Consider the following 21,074-nt stretch of genomic DNA (forward strand, 5'->3'; position numbering starts at 1 on the left):
AGCTCACAACGCCTGCTATTTTAGGCTGAAGTTCTCCTCAGAATAGGGATGCTAGGGTTCAAGTGGTTAATGTAAAAATAGAAAATAAATCTCTATTGGTGGCCCCCCCACTGTAGTAACTCTGAGGACCCCCTAGGGGTCCCGCACCCCCCCTGTTGAAGAAGACCCCTGTTACTATAGCATCATGGATTCACATATCCTCCACTACAGCTGTTTAGCTGACACACTGAATCCGGTAGACACTGACTCACACACACAGCGAGCCGACCCCCCCCCCCCCCTGTTTCCTCACCACCAGCACCGTATAACAGGCAGGCTGCCAACACACGATATAAGACTGCCTGGCGGAATAGAAACCCAGACGACAGGAGACAATGAAGTTGGCACATCATCACACTCACCGGGCTCATCGCTCCTCCTTTTTTGTCTGCCAGAGGGGGGCGGGGGGGGGGGGGGGGAGGGGGGAGCGCGGCCGGCGGAAGCCAACCAACCGACCGACTTCGACTCGACTGTTTTCAACTTATCCCATTAAGACCGGGAACGCATCTCGTGTCGTTTTTAGATTTATTTGGGCTATTCAAAAATAGCAGATATACAAGTTCATAGCTATGAACTTGTAGATCTGCTATTTTATGAAAAATCGTGAAAATGTGTGCAAATCTTTGAATATATATATATTTTTTAAAGCAAAATTGCTTCTGTGGGGGTCCCTGGAACAACATATTTTGAGATGGGGGCCCACGGTCCAAATACATATTATTTTGGGTGGTCCTTGACATGAAAAAAAGTTTGAGAACCACTGATATTATAGCAACATAAGTTTTTTCAAAAAACTGTTAGGATTTAGAAGACATTTGTAGAATCCCCCAGAAGCAAAGATTTGAGTTACACATGTTCGCTTTAAAAAATATATTCTCATAGATTTGCACACATTTTCCACGAATTTTCTGAAAATAGCAGCTCTGCAAGCTCATAGTGTGGCACTCGGTGCCGCGCTATGAGCTTTAGATCTGCTATTTTTGAATAGCCAAAGACATCTAAAAATGACACAGATGCGTTCCCGGTCTCAATGGGTTATCGGGGAAGTTGGCTGCGGATTATTATACCTACAACGAGACTCCCGAGACATTACAGTGATCTAGTGAGCTCAATAGCCCGCGCTGACGGACTGAATCGAGCTAGGACATTACTCCAGGCTTAGCCGTCCCAGTTCACCCTCGCTTCTCGCGGATATTAATAGGTTCCTGTGTGTCTGCTTGATATTAATGTGCTGTTTGCTTGTTATGCATTAAGCTGCTCCCCGAAAAAGGGGCTCTGATGAATGGAGAGATAAAAAAGAGATACCCATCGACAGTTAGAGATATAGTTCCATAATATCACTTTAAGGAGATTGACTTTCACATCAGCCACAATGTCAGAAAATGGATGTTTGTTTTGTTGGTTGTGGTCGCTTTGGTGCAAGTAGCTGTAAGTAATACACAGAGAGTACAAATGTATAGGCTATGTTAGTGTTCATTTAATTCAGAGTGTATAAATGGAGAGAGCTGAATATTTCACCATCAACCGCAGTCATTTACACACTCTCTGAGTTAAATCAACACTCAGATTTTAGAGTGTACTTTTCAAACGTCTCTGGTGGTGATAATGGCGAGATCACTCGGTGAGAGACAAGAAAAGAAGAAGAACACAGAGAAACCGGAGCAAAAGTAGTTAATATAGCATCACGGCCACTTTATCCATTTATAAGTTGGCTATTCAAAAATAGCAGATCTAAAAGCTTGCAGGGTGTCACTTTATGCTGCGCCGCCGTGAGCTTGTACATCTGCTATTTTTGATGTTTGGAGATTTTTTAAATTTATTTTTTTAACATAAATCTTCTCTTCTGGGGGTCCCTGGCACTAAACCCTTTCAGATGGGGGGGGGGGGGGGGTGTCCGCGGCCAAATACATATCAATTTGAGGGTCCTTGACTTGAAACAGTTTGCAAACCACTGGCCTAATACAGAACAGACATAGTTAAACATCCTGCCAAATCACCTCGCCAGGCGCCGCTGCTACCGCCGCTGAAGACATCCTCCCGCCACGTGGGGTGTAAATCCTTTTTAAAACGCCTGCAGCGCCGCGTGCGAGTCGTCTAAGTCAGAGGTAAGAGACGTGCGTCTTCTGCAGAACAGGAGACGGGGGGGATCGAGAGCGTTTCTGGAAGCCCCGCAGGGAGCTGACATCACCGCTTACTAAGGGAGTAGACTCCAGTGTGTGTGTGTGTGTGTGTGTGAGCTACAGAGCTCACAGCTCTATGAGCTAAGACAGGATAAGACTCTATTGACTTACGGCACACTGGCTCCGTTCCCTGCAAATAATCCTGCAGAGCACGCGAGAAAAGCTCGTAACTCAAAGCGTGCTCAAAATGTACTGGAGTCAGAGGCTCTCAGCTCGCGTGTCCTTTCTCTATTCCCTTCTTTTCATGGTGTGGTGCCCGAAGAGGCCTATAATACATGGTTCTGTCTGTATCTCTGTCTCTATACATCCGTATCTACAGTATCTCTTTATCTCCGACCCGACAAAAGTAGACCAATCGCAGCTCAGCTCACGCTGTTACTACACCACTCACATGCAGCTCTTCAAATGCTGCTAGGGCCATTCGCAGCTAGGTTAGGGTTAAGGTATAGGGTACGGGTACGGTACATACGGCAACCCACAAGGGCCAAGCTCCCTCCGTAGGCCACGGCGATGTACATCGAGCTAAGCGTTCGGCATCACCACCCTGCATAGTTCTCGCCACAGGCACGACCCGGGCACCAATAACATGGATCAGCCTTCAAACACTAAGCGCGGCATCAAAGCGAGGCGTAGCGCTGCAGACGTGTTCACACACCCTTATTAAACCCTTTCAATGCACTGACCTTTAGTTCACAAGCTGGCTCCTCCGCACCCAAGGCAACCAGCGCCTTTGTACTATGACTGTGGTTCTGATTGAAATATTTAGCTCGTTCCATTTCTCTCTCATCTCTCCGCGTCTCCGACCTGCCACTGTCTCCATTTGATCTATTTTCCCTCCGTCATGCACTTTGTTCTTTCATGCTTGTTTGTGCCTCCGCTGCATAGTCATTAGGGCACACAGTCATGCCATCCATTCTATTGGTTGGCGAAGGGGGTAGAGCTCATTTGACACAATGCTTTCAGCGTGTCTGAAGCGTGGAGTTGGCAAACTTTGACCGGGGGCGTCAGGGAACCAATAGCAGTCGACCCCCCGCACGGCAAGCATTTTGCTTGTAGGTTTCTTTCAGCGAGGCAACCGATGCAACGTTAGTCAAACGAACGAGAACACCAGAAAAACCAGCACTATACCCACAAGCACAACCCGCACTATAACATGGGAAATTCACGTGTCTGGCGTCTTGGCATGCGTTGCATTGGCTACAACCAGGGCTCATCAATATGTCCATACACAGACAAATGTGTCCCTGGCAAGACTTGCCGAAGTTGCCGTTGTCTGTTTAGTGTATTTAACCCATTAAGATCTGGAACACATCTGTGTCATTTTTTTTTTAGCTAAAAAGCATTATTTTACACTTTGGCTATTCAAAAATAGCAGATATACAAGCTCATAGCCGCGCTACGAGCTTTTAGATCTGCTATTTTTGAAAAATCCTGAAAATGGGTGGAAATCTTTGAATATATATATATTTTTTAAAGCGAACATTTTAACTCAAGTCTTTGCTTCTGGGGGGTCCCTGGAACACAATATTTTGAGATGGTGGTCGGCGGCCAAATACATTTAATTTTGGGGGTCCTTAACATGAAAATGATTGAGCACCACTGATATAGAAACCTTACGTTTATCAGAATACTGTTGGGATTTAGGAGACATTTGTAGAATCGGCTTCAGGTCTTAATGGGTTAAAAAAAATAGTTTTTATTTCATTTTTTTTGTGACATTGATTTACTATGACACTACGGCACATAAGGAGACCGCCAGTACAGTGGTTCTCAAACTTTGATTTGGTGTTAACCTCGATATCTCAGAACCGCCTTGAGATAATTCCAAATTTGGAACAAACATCCATTTGGACTCAACGATGAACTAATTACAATTTGGTGGGCAAATATCCATGTCACTGTAACCTCATAAAAAATATGTCATACATGGCAGTAGATTAAGAACTTAACATTTGTATCTAATTCAAAGTCTTCACTACATAATCCTCGCTGTTCGTTGGAAACCTTGTAACCTTGGAAACTGGTACTTTTCAGGAAATGATGGGGGGGGGGGGGATAACCTGTGTTTCAATGGATCAAATGTAGACATTATTTAGTCACAAGCTCTTGACAGAAATAACCACTTTATGACATTTAGCCCATTTTGAATTGAACCAAAACATCTGTTCATATCAGGGTCCTTACGACAGCATCATCTAGGTTGATGACCTAATTAAAGTAGCCTAAACGTGGGGGTCCGTGACCTGATGAAGTTTGAAGACCCCTGGCCTACAATGCCCCACAGTGCATTTGCAGAGCCGAGAATCTTTTTGGCCGGCGTCCTCATTTTTTTGTGTTTTGGAAATGTACCCATGTGTCTCTCTGTCTGTCCCTGTATAGTGGCGGCACTCTGCTGACTGTGAGCGGGACCAACCTGGCAACCATCCGAGAGCCCAAAATACGAGCCAAGTACGGACAGGCAGAGTCCTTCCATGTGAGTACAGACTTGACCTAGCGCATCCTCTGAGCGTGCGCACACACACACACACACACACACACACACACACACGTGCACACACACACACACACACACGCACACACGCGCACACACGCACACACACGCACGCACTTCCGATTGAGCTCTCCAAGGTGGCAGACAATCTGTCTGTGTGTGTGTTGTGGCGCTCTCCCATTTCTACTGCTAGACATCCAACACTACCTCTAGCCACTTAGCCTTTCAAATGCCACCGCTTCCTCTGTGTGTGTGTGTGTGTGTGTGTGTGTGTGTGTGTGTGTGTGTGTGTGTGTGTGTGTGTGTGTGTGTGTGTGTGTGTGTGTGTGTGTGTGTGTGTGTGTGTGTGTGTGTGTGTGTGTGTGTGTGTGTGTGTGTGTGTGTGTGTGCGTGCGCGCGTGTGTGTACGTGCTTGCCAGCCAGTTGACCTTTCATGGTGTCTGTTGAAAGGGGAACCAGCCTGTAGCGGCGGCAGCACATTGATGCCTGATGGCCTCAGACACAGACAGGATTATCCATTATCTTCTTAGACATTATTTCATCCATTACCTTTTCAATAAATCGCACAATTGAGAGGCACAAAGTACAAAGGTGCATAACGGTGTCACACAAAAAATAGCGAAACTAGCTCACAATGTGTCACGATGAGACGACATGAATTTGTAGAACTGCTATTTTGGCAGTTGGCAGTTTGTTTTTGTAAAAAAATATAAATGAATGAATTTATTATGAATTTATCGATTAAATTGATTTGTTAGATTAACTGGTGCACCCCTAGATTCAAACCATTACTGAATTTACATGTTGGCCTTGTAAACGGTGAATGTGGTACGAGACATTTCTATAGCGCCTTTCTCCAGAAGCGACAGCGGAGGCAACCATGCAAGACGCCACCCTGCACTCGTCAGGAGCAGTTAGGGGTCCATTGTCCCCCTCAAGGACACTTCGACACTAAGCCAGAACGAGCCGGGGATCGAACCAGGGAACCTTCCGATTCCCAAGTTGGCCGCTCTACCTCCTGAGCCACTGCCGCCCCAATTTAACTACTGTATATCAAACTGTTTCTATTAGCCGTGCCAGAACCCCTCCAGCATTTGCTACTGACCCGCATAGACCCACTTACATGCGACACCCCATTTGGATCAGAATATAAATATATATATATTCCTATAGAAATGTAGGAATTATGCACATTTTGGCCAAGGATATGATGTAACCTTTCAGCAGAGGACGAACGGAGACAGAGGTAGAGCAAGTACTCAGAGCCTGTACTTACTACTATTACTGAGGAAAAGTACCAATAAGGCCTACTTAACCCATTAAGACCTGAGGCCGATTCCACAAATGCCTTCTAAATCCTAAAAGTTTTCTGAAACACTTATGTTGCTAATAATATCAGTGGTTCTCAAACTTTTTCATGTCAAGGACCCCCAAAACTATATGTATTTGGCCGCGGACCCCCATCTCAAAATATTTAGTTCCAGGGACCCCACCAGAAGCAAAGATTTGAGTTACAAATATTTGCTTTAAAAATATACATGTATTCAAAGATTTGCAAAATGTTCATGATTTTTCTAAAATAGCAGATCTACAAGCTTAATAATGGTGAAAGTGGTTAAAATCTAAAATGACAGATGATTTCACGGTCTTAATGGGTTAAAGGGGTACGAAAAAGTAAATAATCAGTTCAGGTTAAACACTACGGCCCTCATTTATCAACGGAGCCTATAAACCGGCTTACATTTTTCCATATATTCGGCCGTACACCAACGTCGAAGTCACATTTATCAACGAATCCTACACAGCCAATCCTAGCATACATTGGGTCAGAGCCTTGATAAATGTCACGGCTGAAACCGAGCGTCATTTGAATAACACGCCCTTAAATATTCTCCAAACGCCCTGATTTTACGACATGGAGAACCAGAATACGACCAAATAAAGCATGGGAAGCCAAAAGAGTTTCGCCGGCTCGCCTCGCCTCGCTGCCTGTCAAGTCACACACGCACACGCACACGCCTCTCTCTCTCACACACACACATACACACACACACGCCCAACAGTGTCTTTCATGTAATCCGTAGCGGTACAATCTTTGTCACGTAGGCTTGTAGCCTACACGAATGACATATTATGATACTAATCACATCGCCATGAATGGGGTTTGTATATTAATTTATTTAACCCATACCGAGCAGTGCACAAGCAGTCATGTAGGATATTCCCCGTGAGACTCGGACGGGTGGCAGTGATCCCGTGCCGCCACGTTAATAAGAGATTCGATCGTCGGGTTTATATCCTTAACCCAGCCAGGTTGTGTAGCCTACATAACTCTCTATGACATAACTCCATAACATAGGACAAGCTACTGTAAGTTTGTAGACCTCACTGTCCATGAAAAGATGGTCGGGGCTCCCGAAAATGCTCTCGCAGAAGCGCTCGTATATTTTGAAAATGGCAGATCTACAAGCTCACAACGCGTCGGGAGGGGACCTGTTGTGAGCTTGTAGATCTGCTATTTTCAAATAGCCAATGCAGCCAGATCTGGAAGCTTAACTGAATGACTGTTAAAGCAGTTTGTTTAAATTACTTTATAAAATGTTATATTTTCACAGGGATTATTTATTAGTGTAGATATACATTTAGGAGTGGATTATATGTCCAGATGCCTGTCAGACAGTCAGACAATGCTGCTCCGCAGGTCTAGAATGGAATAAACGGGCGCAGCCAAAGTCAACAACTGCTATCGACCAGACGTGAGATCTCAGCGTACGGTAGGAGGAAGCCAACGTCAGGATATATTGATAAATGCCGAAAGTTGCGGTGATCTCGCCATACGCCCATTATTTGGTCTGCGCCGTGTTGATAAATGAGGGCCTATGTTCCAGCAACGCACATAGACAGACACACACATTAAAACCTGGGAGCTGACCAGTACAACCACCAGTACCGGTGCCCTCTGAAAGGAAAATAATAAAGTAATGGAAGAACAAGTACCTCAAAAGTGTACAGTACTAAAGGAAATGAACCCCCACCCCCCCCCCCCCCACACACACACACTCCCACCCAAAGAGTGTATCTAATAAGTTTTAAATGGAAAGCATCCATCTTTCTTGTCAGTATAATTCCCCTGCCTTCACTTACTCTGTTTGTTTACACAAGACCATGGCATGTCACATAAAGAGGCCAACAAATAACAATGACTCATTTCCCCTTTAATGTTGACAGCCTTCATGTCCATTTCTGCAAAACTATCTGTGGAATTAAATGTGTTTCTTTTCTCTCTTCTCTCTCTCTCTCTCTCTCTCTCTCTCTCTCTCTCTCTCTCTCTCTCTCTTGCTCTCTCTCTCGTTCAGAACTGTACGGTATACAACAACTCGGTGATGGTGTGTCTGGCTCCGTCCGTGGCCGACTCGGAGCTGGGTTTCTCTGAGACGGGGACCGGCCCGGACGAGATCGGCTTCTACATGGACAACGTCCACGCGCTGGTGGTGGTCAACGAGACGTTCAGCTACTACCCGGACCCCGTGTTCGAACCCCTCAGCCCCTCTGGCGTCCTGGAGCTCAAACCCACCTCCCCGCTCATACTCAAGGTCAGTCAAATGTCCGTCTAGAGTTGAGAGAGTGCAGTATTTCACTTTGTCTGCAAATGTGGCCACCAGACAGTCACTGCAACACCAAATCAGTTTCTCTTCTAATAATTTCCCACTTGAACACACGCAGCTGCCAATTAACGCATCTACAAATGTCTTCTAAATCCTAACTGGTTTATGAAAAACGTATGTTGCTATCCCAGTGGTGCCCAAACTTTTTAATGTCAAGGACCCCCAAAATGATATGTATTTGGCCACGGACCCCCATCTCAAAATATTTTGTTCCAGCCAGGGAACCACCCCCCCCCCCCCGCCCCAGAAGCAAAGATTTGAGTTACAAATGTTCGTTAAAAAAAAAAAAGGCCCATAAATTCAAAGATTTGCACGAATGTTCACGATTTAAAAAAGAAATAGCAGATCTACAAGCTTGTATATCTGCTATTTTTGAACAGCCAAAGAAATCTAAAATGACACAGATGCGTTCCCGGATTTGAATTAAATCAAGTTTCTCTTCTAATAATTTCCCATTTGAACCAATTAAAGTAAGACATGTGTTTAAGCTGTGTTTAATAAGTTCTGTTATTTGAACATGGAAAGTTAAATGGACTACATTTTATATGGTGCCTTTCTCCAAAGCACTTTACAACGTGCTTCACATTCATTCATTCACTCATTCACACACATTCACACGCTGGCGGCAGAGGAAAGCGTGCAAGACACCAACCTGTAAATAATAATAACCAAAAATTAAATTAGTGTAAATAACAGATCTACAATTTCATAATGCTTTTTTTTTTTTTCACAGTCATAGGCTATTTGGTTTATTACTTTTTGTGTATACAATTAGACCCACAAAAAATGTGGCTATGCACTGCATACATGAATATATGACTGTGTGTTTAGGCTGTACATGTACTACAACCAAGTATCGCTCAATTTCTCCTGTTTCCTAATCATAATTCTTGCAGGAGCCAGGTACTGTCTGTTGTGAACTACACACACACACACCCCCCCACACACACACACACACACACACACACACACACACACACACACACACACACACACACACACACACACACACACACACACACACACACACACACACACACACACACACACACACACACACACACACACACACACAGAGAGAGAGCGCATTCAGGATTTGAAATACTGCTAGCTTAGACTTTCCTTTCAAGGTTTTGCTGCTCACAGATGCAGTCGAAGCACACATATTGAGCTTGTCTTGCACTTATTATGGCAGGCATACACACACTCACATACAAAAGATACACAAAGACAGATACACAGATACATGTTTTGATTTTCAGAAAGTTTTTGCAAGGTCTCTCAAAAAAAAATCAAATAATCAAATAAAGAGGAAAAAGCTCACAGGCATAATAGCTCGGGCAAATTCCTCAGCCTCTCCATGGCCGAGCATTGTCCTTCCCAAACTCTCTCTCTCTCGGCTGCCTCAAACTGCAGTCTAATGTCTTTTTCTCCCTCTCTTGCTGCTATTTCACCCTAGCAGCAACAAAGTGACATGCTACAACTAAGACATTTTAAATGGAAAGCCAGTAACACAAAGATACAAACTGACACCGAGCTACAAAAGCTACAGAGAAAAAGTTGAGCTGGGCTTCAAGTTTGTTTGCATCGCTCCAATGGTGCGGTGAAACGTCCATCAAACGTTATGTTTTTGTTTCACCATTACCCCTCTCCTTATCTCTAATTCCTACTTGTAATTGGGGGAAAAACTAATTATTGACACCAGGCAGTTCCCTGTTTTTTTAACCCAAGCCTTTATAATATATTTGTATTTTTTCGCTACCAAACATGGACGCACGCTTGACGCCGTCAACAAGCGCGTTGGACAACACTTGGAACGGCGACTCTGAGACAGTGTAACTGACAAACGCTTGGTTGTTTTGTATAGCTTCTTCCGCTATAGCGTGAACGCAGCATTACAGTGCACACAATATTCATTTCAATTTGCGTTAATGAATTTCCAGTGCTGCCAGGGTAATGTTGAAGCACCCAGGTCCACAGGCTAGGGGATTACCATTATGGTTGGGATTCATTTTCATTAGCGGCCATTGGAAATAAGTCTCAGGATTTTAATTGGCAATTTGCGCGCGGCGTGTACTTGTACGCGTGTCGTTCCGTTATCTCCCGCACACCTCACCTGAAATATTTAGAGGAGAGGAATTCAGTCGTCTGTGTCTGAGGGCGTCGCCTTCTTCTCCTAGTCGCTGTCGCTGTGCCGAGTGGTGAAGACACACATTTACAACGTGGAACTGCCATGAGGGGGGTATATGTATATGTATATGTATATGTATATGTATATGTATATGTATATGTATATGTATATGTATATGTATATGTATATGTATATGTATATGTATATGTATATGTATATGTATATACTAGGGCTAATACATTGCACAAATACTCCGGACACCTAGTTAACATTTGGGGCAAGCGGGTAAGCACCTTATATTTTGCATTTGTACTTGTTTGGAGAAAAACATATATCAAATAAAAAAAAACGGCCAATTACTCGATTTAAAAAAAAAAGTTTGAATCTTGTGCCATCGAACGAAGCTTCGAATATTCGAGTTATTTGGGTCAGCCCTAGTATATACATATATATATATATAATTATGTGGACATTTTCACTTGTTTTATCACTCAATGTAGTAAAATAAGTTCTTCCACTTTCCCTCATTTACCCCATGTAATACCTCCTCCGTGCACACATACCCCCATTTGGGAAACCCTACCATACAGATTGGTTAGTACATTGTTTTATTCATGAACCACTTTAACCCTATATACTTGCCCGGGGTCCCCCCAAGGATCTATACTAGGTCCACTCTTTTTCTTCTTTTTTTTTTTTTTACCGCTCTACACCAAATCTCTTTGCTGAAAATAGCCCATCTATACAAGCTCATAACGCGCCACGTTGCTTGTGAGCTTGTATGTAGAAGATGGACTCATTTCTGTCAATTGTTCGACCCAGAATAGGGACGCCAGGGTTCATGTGGTTAAAATACGGTAATGTTTTATTCATTAAAACAAGTTCTAGATTATTGCCTTTTTTAATGGGACTCAGTCAGAGTCTCATTAACCCTCAGGACTTCACCGTGTGTGTCCTCCACACACTGTGGGCATTATTGTATTAGCGAAAATATTACCAAAAAAAAAACATTTAGTTAAGCATTTAGTTTGCAATCACATGCTGCAATTAGAGCGTTCATCCGTTGCCTCATGCATTTCACAACAATGTAATCAAAGTGGAATGAATGTTAAGCATTAGTTCACATGTAGGCTAATTGGATTCTCTGAATGGATGCTGTTGGGATTGATACGATTTCACCGCAGTGTTCGCTCGCTCATCGTAAACCACCGGTTTACTAAAGTGGGGGGTCGCTTAATAATAAACATACACAAATAGACACATACAAACGAACACGTAAATAAATAAATACAGGCATTAATAAAGTAATACATGAATTAATAAATGCATTAATAAATGCATTAATAAATGAATGAAAAGAGGAGAGGGAAAAGTAACACTGAAAAACAAGGACATCAAGGGCAAAAGATACAAAACAATACATAAGTGGTGGAGATGAACAGAGAGAAAGCAGAAGGAGGAGAGGAAGGAGACATGCAATGGGGAGCAGGTGGTCAGAGATAACAAGAGACTAGGCTGAAGACAATACAGAGAGAGAGAGAGAGAGAGAGAGAGATGAAGCATGATGAATCAGTGGGACAGAGAGACTTGTCCTCTCTGCTCACAATCTGGAACACAGTATTCTTTTCCCTCTCAGTTCACACACACGCACGGTCGCACGCACATAAGAGCGAACGTGCAAATGCTTTGCACGGATACACACACAAGAAAACAAATACTGCATAATAACACACACGTGACGTGCTCACAAATGCAAACCTGTGTGCAGGCATGCGTACACACGAAAATGCAGATACATATTCACCTTACACAAACACTTAATAATGACACACGCACACACACGCACACACACACACACACACACACACACACACACACACACACACGCACGCGCACACCCACATGCACACTCCTATCCATTCTCCCTCAGACAAACAGGCGACGACGTTAAATAAACCACACACAGCGGTTTCTCAGATGAGAAATTAATTGCCTGGCGAATGCGACCCCCCTCCCCCCCCTCCCCCCCCCCCCACCACCCCCCGACCCAACCCAGCCCAGCCCCCCACCCCCACCCCCAAATTACATTTAGCCCTCCTCATCAGCACTTTCTAAACAGACGGCCCGCTCCCCTCCCTCCCCTCTTCCATGAGCCAAGCGGGGGGGATTTCTGCAATTACTGAAAAAAGATCTCCCCCCCGAATCCACAGCGGTGCATCCGGCTTTGTCGAGCGTCTAAACGAACACTATTCGGGCGGGGAGGGTGATATTTGCCACTAATATGTCGTACACCTATACGGGCTGAGGCGGCACCTGTCAGCGGGGAGTGTTGGGTGGGAGGAGTAGGACGAAGGCTCTACGTCCTCCCGGTGAGGGCTCCTCACTGGCAGGTGAGTCAGTAGAATTACAACAGCCGTGACAACACACACATTAGTGTGTGGAGGAATTATTTGGCATAACGGGGAGAAAAAAGGTAAAAAGCCCCAAAAATATGAATATAGCTTCTGGCTGTGCCCTGTATGTACTCTGTCTGTATGTATGTATGTATGTACATGTCATTGTTAATAATATTATTATTAACAATGACATGACCTAAATAGGGACACCAAGTTGAAAGTGGTTAAACTGGCATGTCATTCTTTAGTATTAATTGAATTGAAAGAAGGAAATCTAATCATTAACACATTGACCGCCAGAGGTTAATCTCATAATGTACTCACCAGTGCCAACGTTTTATTGTTGTTTTTTGTTTTTTTCACGTCGCCACAGATCTTGTTAAAATCCTTAAGATTGAGCTGTGCACTGTTTGTAAACATCGCGGAGATCTCACTGCTTCTACCAGTGAAGACCACGTGTCAAACGGAGCCGCCATGTTTGAGTTCTGACCGTTTAAGTTAACATGGGAAATGCGAGGATGAAAAACTACATGTTTACAGGGGCTTTTACAGGGGTTTGTGTGTACGACTTAGAATGGAGACAGACGGGAAACAAAAAACGTGATCGCACTTCCGGTCGACATCGGGTGGTGTTACACTGAAAATGGTCCCCCTAGAAAATTGAAAAAAAAAAAAAATCGAAAAAAAGGAAAAAGCACCACAGCCCGTAGGCTACGGGATCGGCGCTTAACCGTTGGATTTAACGGCCCGTAGAACTACGGGCCCGGCGGTCAATGTGTTAAATCAAAGTATTTCAAATAGTTTTTTTGTTGGAAAACATATTTTTGTGTGTGTGTGTGTGCCTATTATTATTATTTTATTATTATTTATTTGAATATATTATTATTACATTCCAAATACAGGGTGCTTAAAGGATAAGAAAAAGAATGAGAAAGGAGTTTAATTGGTTAATTACTCTTCCCTCTACCCTTCTCTCTCTCTCTTTCTCTCTCTCTCTCTCGCTCTCGCTATCGCTCTCTCGCTCTCTCGCTCTCCCTCTCTCTCCCTCTCTCTCTCTCTGTCTGTCTGTCTGTCTCTCTCTGCAGGGTCGTAATCTGATCCCTGCAGCTCCAGGTAACAGTCGTTTGAACTACACCGTGTTGATCGGGGACACCCCATGTGTTCTCACCCTGTCTGAGAGCCAGCTGCTGTGTGAATGGCCCAACCTCACCGGACAGCACAAAGTCACGGTCAGATACACCTCCACCCTCCTCTCTCTGTCTCTCTCTCTCCCTCTGTCTCTCTCTGACCCCTCCTTCTCCCAGTTGTCTCCATTAGTGACACTTTGACTGGAATTTGACTTTGCTTGACTTTCGTTGGATGTTCCTACTTTATGCTCTTACTTTGTCTGATTACCCGTTTGTGTGTGTGGGTCAAATCTTTAACAGACAATTCAAAGATTTGACCCACAACATGAAGTGAAACGTTACATCATCACAGAACATCTATTCAGACTGTGTAGACTATTAGACACAACATCCATTCAGACAGTAGACTATACATTAGACACAACATCCATTCAGACAGTAGACTATACATTAGACACAACATCCATTCAGACAGTAGACTATACATTAGACACAACATCCATTCAGACAGTAGACTATACATTAAGCACAACATCCATTCAGACGTCCTCTTTAAGACTCCTCTCACAGCAACAATGGCAAGTTATGTTGACATTTGTTGACACGCCATCTCTGCCTAAGCTATGAATGAATGAAATTCTGTGGATATCTGATATATATTCTGTGGACATTTGTAGTCATTAGTGGTCATGTCATGTGAGAGTATCCCCCAGTGTAATTAGTGGTAAAGTCAAGAGAACTTGTCAATATCGAGCCCCGGGCTGCAATTCAAACTCAGACGCTGTCAAAATCTCCCTTTCACCGAATTGACCTGAGCAGACGTTGACACTCTCTCTACGCAGTAAAAATCCCTGTGTTCATTAATTCCAAAGAGTGTACAAATGAGAGGGGTCCATTTGGTTTTCTGAAGTGGGTGTTGAATAGGTCAACCCGTGAGTCAAGCGCTCGCTCCGAGCGCTAACACCGCTGTTAGCTCGAATGTCCCACAAGTACGCCCTCTGAAAGCGGTCCCCTTTATAAAAGTTATATCGCCGCGTCCCTCTGCAGTCATTCCACTATGTCTTTATGACATTTACTCGCTGCCAGCTGTAGCCAATAAACCCAGAGAGCCACACAGTGACGGGGTCTACTCTGACTGCGTGTAATGCAATATGATCGCTCTCGGCCGCTCCGCGGTGCAACTCTGTTTGTTTCTACGAGTTTGCACGTCAACCCGCGTTTGTTGAATATTTATCGGTGCTCCAGTGTGTGCGCGCGTCTGTTTGTGTGTAGGAGCGCGCATGGGGTACGTGGGACTGAGAGAGTGTGTGTGTGTGTGTGTATGTGTGTGTGTGTGTGTGTGCGTGTGTGTGTGTGTGTGTGTGTCCTTTGGGTAGTACTGTATAGAAGGGCACAGCTGTAGCGCTCCATTCCAAATGTAGAATGCCCTACATACAGGAGACCCCAGTGGGTGTCCTGTGTGTGTGTGTGTGTGTGTGTGTGTGTGTGTGTGTGTGTGTGTGTGTGTGTGTGTGTGTGTGTGTGTGTGTGTGTGTGTGTGTGTGTGTGTGTGTGTGTGTGTGTGTGTGTGTGTGTGTGTGTGTGTGTGTGTGTGTGTGTGTGTGTGTGTGTGTGTGTGTGGTGCCCTCAGATGCGCAGCTGTGTGTTGGCAGCTGTGTGCGTTCTTCCCCTCGAGTTTTTCGGAGAAACTTGTTTGATTTGTCCCTCAGCTTTTTGAAGTTTGCCTGTCTGCCCTTCACTCCTCCAGCACAACACCGCTCTGGGTCTCTCTTGTGTTCCGTCGCTGTCGGGCCGAAACCTTGTATGTCCAAAATGGTTACTTTTCAGGAAAGTTTTTCATCACAAGCTCCTGTTAATACTTTTCATTGGTTTAATATATAATAAAACTCACAGACTTAACCAATTTAACCACTTAACCCATTAAGACCTGGGTCATTTTTAGATTTGAGCTAAAAAGCATTATTTTACACTTTGGCTATTCAAAAATAGCAGATATACAAGCTCATAGCGTGGCACCGAGTGCTGCGCTATGAGCTTGTAGATCTGCTATTTTAGAAAAATCGTGGAAATGTGTGCAAATCTTTGAATATATGTCATCTTTTCAAGGAACATTTTTTACTCACATATTTGCTTCTGGGGGTCCCTGGAACAAAATATTTTGAGATGGGGGTTGGTGGCCAAATACATATGATTTTGGGGGTCCTTGACATGATTGAAGTTTTTCAGAAAACTGTTTAGAAGACATTTTGTAGAATCGGCTTCAGGTCTTAATGGGTTCAATAGTAGTAACTTTTCTGTTTTGAAAAGAACTTGTAGATCAGCTACTTTTGCGTTTTCTCAACTCAACACAGAAATCAACCGCAGATCTGCAAGATTGGAGCTTGTAGATCTGTAAATATGGCTTTAAGATTATTCATTATTAATAAAATATTAGTTATGCTGTTTTTTATCCTGAAATGGTGTTGTGGGGAGGGTGGGGTGGAGTGGCCTTGAGGATTGTTTCAAATATGCGAGTGGTCCAGAGCTAGAAATAAAAAAAAAAAAGCTCGAGAACCACTGCAATTCCTACTTACTTACTTAGATAGTGAAACAGTTGCGTCATCATTATGTATACCACTACCTAATTCACTTCTCCCCCTGCCACTAGAGATGCAGAGATTGCTGTGGTCAGCCACATAGGAGACTTAATCAGTTTAGCTTCAATCTGGTAAATGATTTGAATGTTGTTTTGCAGCGCGGTTTCTCTTTAAACATTGATGAGTGCAACCAACCACAGAAGCTTGCTATCGAGCTTTCTAAAGCGCCCTCGACTAGAAAAACCTGATTTTAATGGCTGAGTACACACACATCTGATTGGGCGATCTGATCTAATGCCCCAAACAGACTCGATTAGCACCGCATACATGTTGTATACCAACTGAAAATCTTACCAATATGTTTTGCTTATTTGTTTTTTGTTTTGTTTCTTTTGAGGCCAGAATTTGTCCCCAAAATTCAAACTCGATTTTACTCGACATTGACCTGAACTAGTAAACACAAAATAGCTCCCGTATGACCTGATCTAATTGGCTCTATCAATTATGTCAGAGTGGCTTTTTGACAACCATGTCATGTCCGCGCTCAATTAATTGGCTCCCCCGGCAGCGAGGCTGCTAATTGTCACCACTGCAGCAAACTTATTGTCTGGATTTGGACTTCATTGATGTTGACATGAGAGCCAGCTTTATTGGTGTGCTAATCCTTTTTGTTTTCTCCTGTGATATGATCGTTAACACAAGAGCAGAAGTTCAAAGTATATAATCATCAGCTCATTTGCATCAGTTATCAACCCCCGTAGTCCCTACCTTGCTTTTAGTGTGTTCGTCTGCGAGGCGTGTGTGCGTGCGCGTGTGTGTATGTGTCTCTGTGTGTGTGTGTGTGTGTGTGTGTGTGTGTGTGTGTGTGTGTGTGTGTGTGTGTGTGTGTGAGAGAGAGTGAGAGAGAAAGAGAGAGACAAAGAAAAGAAATACAAAAATGGAATTTATAGAAATGCCGTCCTAAAACTTCGTCCTCACAAGTACGTATAGTAATACAAACGCGTTTGTCTGAGAGACATGCTGTGCTTATGTAAATGCATTTACCGTAGTGAGAAAAAGCCATTACACGTGTTTGACTTCCAGTAATTACTACAGCCCCTTGGGGAGAGATTCTTTTAAATGTTGGTGATTACTTTGATTACTCTTCTGTGTGTGTGTGTGTGTGTGTGTGTGTGTGTGTGTGTGTGTGTGTGTGTGTGTGTGTGTGTGTGTGTGTGTGTGTGTGTGTGTGTGTGTGTGTGTGTGTGTGTGTGTGTGTGTGTGTGTGTGTCAGTATTACTATGCATGCGGGGACATTTAGTACACACAAGGGTAGTAAAACCTGAAAAGCTTGACCTTAGGTAAATGGTAATTGTCATGGCTAAGAAAGCTTTACATTTACTATTAGTAATAGAATCAGGTTGGGATCAGGGTTACGATTAGATCTAGGGTTGGGGTTAATGGTAGGTTTGCAAATGGCAACACACAGTTTCAAAGGCATTTCTAATAAAAGCCTATATTTTAAAGTCCCAACAAGGATATAAAGAATATGGAGTTGTATCTCTAGTTACAAAATGTACTTTACCTAAATGTTTGTGATAGTGTACAGTATGAATCAAAGTGTGCACTCAAGCTGGTGGTACTTCGACACGAAACAAGCCCTAACGATGGGCTAAACTTGAACTTCACTTTAACCTTGACCAAAATAACCTAAAACGTAACTTAACTTGTGAATTTACCTAAACTTATATACCTATACCTTCTGTTGGAGGTTGGCATGGCGTATAGGCTTCCTTAAACCACACTGCATGCCAGTCAGAGACGCAAGTCGATACGTCAATAGCAGCCCGCCCACCGCGTTCGACACCTTTGACATCTTGTGTGTGCGTGTGTGAGTGAGTGAGTAATGACCATGCACCATGTTATGACAATCCATTGTTCTTTTGCACCCACAGTATTTATAGGCTATACCATTAACCTCTAGGAAAATATGAAATCATTGAACTGTGTGTGTGTGCACGTGTGTGTGTGTGTGTGTGTGTGTGTGTGTGTGTGTGTGTGTGTGCGTGCAGATCCGTGCGGGTGGCTTTGAGTACTCGCCAGGTACGTTGCAGATCTACGCGGACAGCCTGCTGACGCTGCCCTCAATCATCGGCATCGGAGGAGGTGGCGGCCTGCTCCTGTTGGTCATCATCGCCGTGCTCATAGCCTACAAGAGGAAGTCGCGCGACGCGGACCGCACCCTGAAACGCCTCCAGCTGCAGATGGACAACCTGGAGTCCCGAGTCGCCCTGGAGTGCAAAGAAGGTACTGCAGGGATGTGCGACACTAAAATACACAGCGTCAAATTTAGCCATTTGTACACTCTCTGAGTTGAATGAGTGAGAATGAGTTACAGTGTACCATCATAGGGCCGCCCTAGTGTAGCAGTTACAGAGAGTGTGCGGATGGTCGTGGGTTCGACGCCCTGCCTGGGGTCAACGTCAGCAAGGGCATGCGGTCGCAACAGGTTCTTAATGCCAAATCAAATCGGTTCAGAGCTGAGCCACGTCTCCTGAAGTCTGTTCTGTTCTGGAGTCTCCAGACGTAAAAACGGAGGATTACATGCCTCTGTCTGTTCACAGCTTATGGCCATATCAACCTAAACCATTTTAGACAACATTCAACCACTAGACGTCTCCCTCTCAACACTTCTGTTGCATAAGGTTCCTTATTTCCCTGACTTTAAGGCAGCAATTATGCAGCTGTCAGTGAAAACAATTATTTTGGACCCGACAAAAAAATATATATATACATTGAAAAAATATTTTAACCTGCCCTTTGTGGCTGCATTATTTTCTTTTAGATTTTGTAAAAAAAATAAGAAAAGAAAAGACCTTCAATGGCTTTAAACTTACATTTTCTCCAAAGTGGTTAGAACGATGCCCTCGTTGACTAACCATCACGGTGTGGTTAATAAGTGGGATATTTGAATTTCATTCATAAATCAATCTTTTCTCCAGTCAAGTGGTCTGAGCAAAGCTGCCGTTACACTTGTCCAAATCAATACTGAGCATGTTTGTTACCATGGCAACACAAGTGCAGCTTCGTTCCTGCTCCGTAGCTTACAAATTGATTTGAAATTCATGCGTGCAGCAGTTGCTGAATCGAGACAAAGAGAAAAATGTTTCTAGTGAATGTGTTGCTTACAAGATAGAGCTGAACGGTGAAGTGGTGAAATCCAGTGTCATTTGTTCAGTGGGGGAAAAAGTACTCAAATGTTTTATTCAAGTAAAAGTATCGATACTGCAATGTAGAAGTACTCTGTTACAAGTAAAAGTCCGGAATGAAAAAAAATATTGAGTAAAAGTGCAAAAGTATTGGTATCAAAATGTACTTAAAGTACCAAAAGTAAAAGTACTAAAATGTTTGAAAATAGCAGATCTACAAGCTCACAACGCGTCGCGATGCGACGCGCTGTGAGCTTGTAGATCGGCTATTTTCAAATAGCCATAGGTATAAAATAGGGCTAAAGTGGTTAATGTATGTTGTATAATATAATCATTTATATCTGCAAAGTAACTAGTAACTAAACTTTTCAAATAATTGTAGTGGAGTAAAACTACAATATTTGCCTCAGAGATGTAGTGGAGTAGAAGTAAAAGTATTGAAAATTGGCAATACTCCATTAACACATACATACTTTCAAATCCATCGCTTGAGTGCCAGGATTCCAAAGAACGCATTGATGCGTTCTTTTGAATTTTCATTGTTTAATCTGTGATCGCACGGCTGTGTTTATTTCTCATCAACACTTTCGTTTTCCACTTACGTCACACTCACCCGGAGCCGGATGTAAAAAAAAAAAATCATTTCCGGGTCACGTTGTTTTTCGGCCAGAATAAGGAAAAACACGGTTTTTCACACGGTATAAAAAACGAACGGACAGCTCAACTTCTATTTTCTTTGGTCCGGGTGACTAACAGTCATCGTCGTAGTGTATCACATCGTTTTCAGGCCGATCAGCGGGACAGGGATTGTCGAAAACGTCACATCCTGGTAATGACCGGATATGACGTGGGCCTGTTTGGGAGGGGGCGAGCGAGGTGATCAATGTTTGGATTTGCTGCTCTCTACTGGTGGAACTGTCGTAGGTGCTTGACAACACAATGAGAATGTGAGACACAATCAGAGAATGTATTTGAATGAAAAATTACAAAACAAAAAAAATAAAAAACACGCAAATTGCTGGCACAGGGGTGAGTACATTATGAATAAACTCTGGCAGTCAATGTGTTAAAGTAGAAATACCTCAACATTTTACTTAAGTACAGTACTTAATTAGAGTGATTGTACTTAGTTACTTTACACCACTGAGCTGAACTGTGAAGTGGTGAAATCCAGTGTCATTTAAATCCAGTGCCATTTGTTTTGTGTGGAGTGTCCCACTGAGTTTAGAAATCCTTGAACAATAAACCCCTTATTGTTAATTTATCCATTTGAAAGAGTGT

General features: G+C 43.4%; 1 protein-coding gene across 1 annotated transcript in view; it reads left to right on the top strand.

Annotated features, from left to right (window-relative positions):
* Positions 1–21,074, top strand: part of LOC308096548 (plexin-A1-like) — a gene marked incomplete at its 5' end in the record, with an annotated part of 336,263 nt that overhangs the window by 263,939 nt on the left and 51,250 nt on the right. Inside the window, one exon of the mRNA XM_080443965.1 lies at positions 18,657–18,891. Within this exon, the coding sequence (XP_080300091.1) occupies positions 18,657–18,891 (235 nt within the window). The remainder of the gene's footprint in view (positions 1–18,656; positions 18,892–21,074) is intronic.

This window comes from Gymnoscopelus braueri (assembly GCF_963280865.1).
Source record: "Gymnoscopelus braueri genome assembly, chromosome: 12".
Classification (NCBI taxonomy): domain Eukaryota; kingdom Metazoa; phylum Chordata; class Actinopteri; order Myctophiformes; family Myctophidae; genus Gymnoscopelus; species Gymnoscopelus braueri.